This window comes from Prunus persica, chromosome G3 (assembly GCF_000346465.2).
Source record: "Prunus persica cultivar Lovell chromosome G3, Prunus_persica_NCBIv2, whole genome shotgun sequence".
In the NCBI taxonomy this organism is placed as follows: Eukaryota; Viridiplantae; Streptophyta; class Magnoliopsida; order Rosales; family Rosaceae; genus Prunus; species Prunus persica.
In genome coordinates, this window is record NC_034011.1 from 15,818,317 (window position 1) to 15,824,847 (window position 6,531).

Below are 6,531 nucleotides of genomic sequence, written 5' to 3' on the forward strand. Positions count from 1 at the left end.
TACGTACTTGGAGCATCGGATATTAAGATCAAAAATCGAATACTAGGTCTCCCTAGCATGACCCTTATATTTTATTGGGATGAAGTTTGAGGGCTTTTTTATTGGTTGAAAATTTAAGGATTTATTTATTGGTCGGAATTTTAGGGATTAGAGGGAATACCCCAAAAAAAAAAACTAGGAGTTATTAATATGCTATAAATGAGGAAGTATTAATTAGAAATGAGGGACTTAATGACATGCTTGAAAATCGTCAGGTTGACTTATCTGAAGTGTGGTGGCAAACAATGTAAATATGTAGGAGTACTATGACCTTTTATATCTTATGAGGTATTTTAGTTTTAATTTGGGTTTTATACATAGATTTCAAAATTACTGGGTTAATGTCTAGGAAATAGAAATTGTAAGTGTCCACTAGAAGGAAAAAAAACACTAATATTAGACACTACTGTTGTACGTGATGAGGTGGCTAAAAGCACTATTAGTGTCTAATAGCTAAATGGGCACCAATAACTGTAATAGCTCCTTTTAGCCACCTCATTATCATTATGTACAACTTATGTCCACATGGACCACCAAACTCATAATCTAACTTATTTTGTCATGGATCCAATGTGAGATTTAACTCCATTCCCGACTGATGACTTGTATAAAGCCACAGCATAAAGTTATTTTCGCTACATTAGATTGCAATCAAATTACTAATAACAATTATTTGATATCAACACCTGATTGCATGCAGCCAGTCTATTGGGGAACATCAACAATGTTAGATGCCGAGAGACGCCTCCTAGCTAATGCACTCCTTGACTTCTCCAATCAAAGATTTGTGTTGCTGTCTGAATCGTGCATTCCGTTGTTCAACTTCACAACAACTTATGACTACCTCATCAACTCAAATCTAAGCTTTCTAAGCTCATTTGATGACCCAAGGAAGCCAGGCCGTGGCCGATATAACCCTAAAATGTATCCAATTATAAACATCACAAATTGGCGAAAAGGGTCTCAATGGTTTGAAGTGCACCGTGAGCTTGCCATCCACATTGTGTCTGATTGCAAATATTATCCTATCTTTCAAGAATACTGTCGCCCTTCTTGTTATATTGATGAGCATTATATTCCAACACTGGTGAATATATTGTACTCTGAGCTGAATTCAAAGAGGAGCATTACTTGGGTGGATTGGTCAAGGGGTGGTCCTCATCCTGGAAAATTTGAATGGAGTGATATCACAGATGAGTTTTTGAATCGGATTCGGTTTGGATCAGAATGTGAATACAATGGCAATACAACTTCAATATGTTTCTTGTTTGCTAGAAAATTTATGCCTAATACATTGGAGCCTTTGTTGAGAGTTGCTCCTTTGTTGCTTGGTTTTGATCCGTAGAATTTGTTATGATGTAATTTAATCCCCTTCTCAATTGTTCTTTATTTCATACATAAAGTTTTTACTAGAACAATTATCTTCAAAATTTGACATATGAAAAAAATGGATAGTTTATGCCTAAAAGTTTCTTTTTTTTTTCTTCTAAATATAGTTCTTCCCTATATTTAAAGGAGTTTGATACAATATTACTTTTTTATTTTTTTTTATTTTTGCTATTAGTGTTAGTTCAAGACATTTGTTTGCTAGTTTATGCGCATTTTGTTGCTAGAAACTAAGGATTACCCATATTCACGCGATATTTTACATTTTCTTCGAAATTAAATGTGGTGGATTTGATGACGGCATTGCTTTAGGCAGTTGTACTAATGCTCATTTAGGCTTATGAGTTGCTTTACAGTTATTGTAACAAAAGAAATATGAAGTTTTACCATAAAGAACACGTGACAAAACAAAATCTAACAAACATAAAAATGATTTCTTTTAGGCCCATTGTTTCGCTTACGCATATGCAGGGCTAAAAAAAGAGTTTGTCTCTAGTCCCTAGGTTATATTTGGTAGCCATTGGATTAAATATGACAGGTGAAATTGTAGTATAAATAAGTTAACTTTACCCGCTCCCGCGACCACTAGACATTGAGCTTCAAATTTAAAACTTTTTAAACACTAAAATTAAAACTACGAAAATAGATGCAAACTTATGGGCAAAAAAATTAAAAAATTGATGCAACCTCTCAATCTTCTCTTACAGTTTCTTCTATTCTCTCTTAGCTCTCCATGTTGTATCACACTTTCTTCCATAACTCTCTAAGTTGTCCGTCTTCTCTCACACTTTCGTTCATAACTCTATGAGCTCTCCATCTTCTCTCACACTTTATTCAATACTGATTCTCTTTCAAACTATGTGAGTTGCGCATCCTTCGAACTCTCTGGGTTTTGTAGTGGTGGTGTTTTGGTGTTTTGGTCTTTGGATACTACAAAATTTCATCATTCAAAACATCTTGGTTGAGCTCAAACAGTTGTAAGGTGATTTTGAAATTATGTATTTTTGTATTTTTGATTTGATATTTGAATTACCAAAAAAGCTCATTTATGCATTTTTGCTAATTAGGTTTTGATATTGGGTAAGTGAATGAGTAATTGCTATATAAGTATGATTATTTTGCACATGTAAGTGAATATGGTTTACAAACATGTGCAAATATATTAGTATGGTACCCTTGTTAACAATATATGAGCTGGAGAGTGGTCACGTGCTTCTCAGTATATAACTCGTGATTGTTAGTTAGGCTTGTTAGTTAGGCTACTTAGTAGAAGTTGTCAGCTATATAAACATCAGATTAAGCATTGCTTTAGTTAAGTGAGAATTGTAACAGCTTTTCATAACAGAAAAATACAGATCTCATTTCTCTCTCTTTTTCTCTCTCTCTCTCTCTCTCTCTCTCTCTCTCTCTCTCTCTCCATCTCCCTTCGACTTTCTCTGTCAAACACCCAAACCTAACTTTCTTGCCTCCATGGTTATCATGGTATCAGAGCAAGGCTTCACGTGTTGAGCCCAACGGCCACACGTGCTCCCATGTCACCCAATATGTGTTGTCCACGTGTTAGGCTTGAAAGTTCGCCACACGTGCGGGGGCGTGTTGAGAGTGTTTGTCCCACATTGAAATGTTAAGGGACCTAGCCTGGGTTTATAAGGAGTTGGGCAACTCCCCCCATTGCCAATTGGTTTTGGGGTGGAACCTCAACTTCCTTCATGGTATCAGAGCCAGGTTTGTGTTAAAAGTGTTTGTCCCACATTGAAATGTTAAGGGACCTAGCCTGGGTTTATAAGGAGTTGGGCAACTCCCCCCATTGCCAATTGGTTTTGGGGTGGAACCTCAACTTCCTTCATGGTATCAGAGCTTCGGCTCTTTGATTCCTGATCATTTTTGCTTCAGCTCTTCCATATCATAATCAATCTCCGATTGCATCAATGGCGATTCGTTGAATGCAGATGTTTTCCTCAAGTCTGATATTATTTCTGCCGATTTTGCAAGTGTTTGTCGCCAACTTTCTTCGAGCATTGTTCTTCTTGACTCGATGATACATTCATCTTTGGTATGCTAATTCTGTCCTCAATTTCAGTTTACGTTTGAAGCGATTTCATTAAAAGCACGAAGCATGCTCTGTAATTTCTTGAAGCACGAAGCCGAGTTATCTGATTACCTGTTGCACGAAGCAATTTTTCAGTCTTGAAGCACGAAGCAATTTTTCAATTCTCTTGAAGCACGAAGCAATTTCTCTGTTTTCTTGAAGCACGACGTAATTTCTTGGATCTGTTTTCTTGGAAGATCATCTTTTGATTTGTTGAAGCAATTTTTGATTCTTTGACTCTATACTGCCATGACAATCACTGCTCCGAAAATTGAGACTTTATTAGGTGTTTTGACTATTAAGTTGAATGATGATAACTTTGTGAAATGGAACTATCAATTGGAGTCTGTTCTTCAAGGATACGACTTATGTGGCCATTTTGATGGCTCTTCTGTGTGTCCATCTAAATACGTTATCTCTGAGTCAGAAGGAGTTACAACTGAGCTCACTGAGAGCTATCGTCAATGGATTCAAGTTGATAAATCCTTGCTAAGTTTGCTTCTTGCAACACTGTCTGATGAGGCAATAGAGTATGTCATTGGTTGTAAATCGGCCAGGGATGCGTGGCTAAGCCTCACTGATAGATATGCCTCTGTTTCAAGAGCTCGTGTCAATCAACTCAAAACTGAGTTGCACACTATCCACAAGGGTGGTGATTCAGTTGAAAAATTCTTGCTTCGTCTAAAGCACATACGAGATCAGTTGGCAGCAGCAGGATTTAAGCTCTCAGATGATGACATTATCATTGCAGCTTTAAATGGATTACCACAGGAATTCGACATGATCAAGACTGTGCTCATTGCAAGGGAAACACCTATAGCTCTTAAGGAGTTCAGAGCTCAATTGCTGTCTGTTGAAAAGAATATTGAATCCAGAATGTTAGCAATGAATCACTCCATGACTGGTATGATGAGTGTCAGTCCGTTTGAAATTGGCTCATCATCTCATTCTCAAGATGCTTCTCAGACTCAGGATACTGCCTCTACAGTTGGTACCATCACTCCTCACCCTCAAGCTTCATTTCCTATGGGCTTTAATAGGGATAAATCTCATACCAATACTTCTCATGGTGCTTATCAGTCATCAGAGTTCTCTCATTCGTCTTATCAACCTAATAATACATCAGGCTCTACCAATTAGTTTGTTCCTCGCGGTAGAGGCTCTATCAATGGTCGATTCCATAATCACAATAGCAACAGAGGTGGTTTTTCACCACGGTTCCCTTCTGCTCCGAGATCACAGGCCATACCTGAGTGCCAAATCTGCAATAAGAGAGGACATACGGCACCAAACTGTTACTATAGAATTCCAGATAACTCATCCACACCTATCCTTGAGTGTCAAATCTGTGGCAAGAAAGGGCACATCGCATTGAACTGTTATCATAGAGCCAACTTTGCATACCAAGGTGCTTCTCCTCCACAGTTTATTCAGGCTATGACAGCCAATATGTCCTATACTCCAAATGACCTATGGATAGCAGACAGTGGAGCTTCCCATCACATGACACCCAATGTGCATCAATTGCAAGCGTCTGCCCCTTACTCTTCTGAAGACAAGATTACTATAGGCAATGGGGAAGGTCTGAGCATTGACCATATTGGCCATTCTATTTTATCCGCCTTACCAGGCACCTTACACTTAAATAAAGTGTATCATGTTCCTAAACTTGCAGCCAATCTGTTATCTGTGTATCAACTATGCAAGGATAATAACTGCAATGTTATTTTTGATGAGTATCACATATACGTGCAGGACAAGCAAACCCACAGGATTCTGTACAAAGGTCAGAGTGACAAAGGGCTCTATCCCATTCCACAAGTTCATCCTCAATTTTCACAAATTCACAAGTCACCCTTGGATTCTTCAATTTCTGTCATAGCAAATAAAGATGCAGCCAACAATAAAGCCTTGTCTCTACCTCCAGCAGCACAAGGGAATTCAAGACCTCATGCACTCTTGGGTCAACAAGTCAAAACCAAGCTGTGGCATCTTCGACTGGGCCATTCTTCCAATGATGTTCTTCATCACATGTTAAAGGTTTCTAATATTCCTTTGTCTGTTGATTCCACAACTGAGATGTGTGACTCTTGTTTACAAGGCAAAATGCACAAATTGCCTTTTTCTTCCTCTTCTACCACTAGTCTTAGACCATTTACTAAGCTGCATACAGATGTTTGGGGCCCTTCCAATGTTGCAGCTCTAGGTGGTTATAGATACTTTCTCACCATTATAGACGATTGTACACGCTACATGTGGGTATTTCCCTTGATCAATAAATCAGAAGTTTCATCTGTTTTCATAAAGTTTCATGCCTATATTGTGACTCATTATCAAGCTCAAGTTCAGTTTTTGCAATCTAATGGTGGTGGTGAATATATTAGTCACATGTTCAAAGATTTTCTAGCTTCTAAAGGCATTCTTCATCAGCTCTCTTGTCCTTATACTCCTCAGCAAAATGGATTGGCTGAGAGGAAGAATAGGCATCTTATTGAGACTACTCTTGCTCTATTAACTACAGCTGGGCTATCTCTTCCCTTTTGGTTTTATGCTGTGACTCACGCAGCATTCCTGATCAATCGCATGCCAAGTCGAGTTCTTGATATGCTATCTCCATATTATAAGTTGTTTGGTGGCCATCCAGATTTACTATCTCTCAAAGTCTTTGGGTCTGCAGTGTATCCTTTGCTGCGTCCCTATAATGCTCACAAGCTTGAACCACGATCTCATCAATGTATTTTCTTGGGGTATTCCATGGGATATAAGGGAGTACTGTGTTATGATCTGAGAACTCATAAGGTTCTCATTTCTAGACATGTTATACACAATGAAGATGTGTTTCCATGTAAGACAACCCAAGTTTCGACTCAAAATCAAGATCAGTCCTCATTGTCAACCTCTACCTCTCGATCTACACCAGTGACTGTTATTTTGGCTTCCATGCCTCAGAAATCTCCATCTGCACCTGTGCTTAATTCCTCTACATCATCCACCAATTCTTCTTCATCTCCAGTACA

At 38.3% G+C, this 6,531-nt stretch overlaps 2 protein-coding genes across 2 annotated transcripts in view; both read left to right on the forward strand.

Annotated features, from left to right (window-relative positions):
• The window catches only part of LOC18784516, a 3,970-nt gene extending 2,463 nt beyond the window's left edge, over positions 1-1,507 (forward strand). Inside the window, exon 2 of the mRNA XM_007217058.2 lies at positions 740-1,507. Within this exon, the coding sequence (XP_007217120.2) occupies positions 740-1,384 (645 nt within the window). The 3' untranslated portion in view covers positions 1,385-1,507. The remainder of the gene's footprint in view (positions 1-739) is intronic.
• Positions 3,764-4,654, forward strand: LOC109948084. The gene has a single exon (XM_020559997.1). It carries the CDS (start codon positions 3,764-3,766, stop codon positions 4,652-4,654), a length of 891 nt encoding a protein of 296 aa, XP_020415586.1.

What these genes read in the sequence shown, in the direction of transcription:
- LOC109948084 (XM_020559997.1), top strand. Translation starts at nt 3,764, where the DNA reads ATGACAATCACTGCTCCGAAAATTGAGACTTTATTAGGTGTTTTGACT.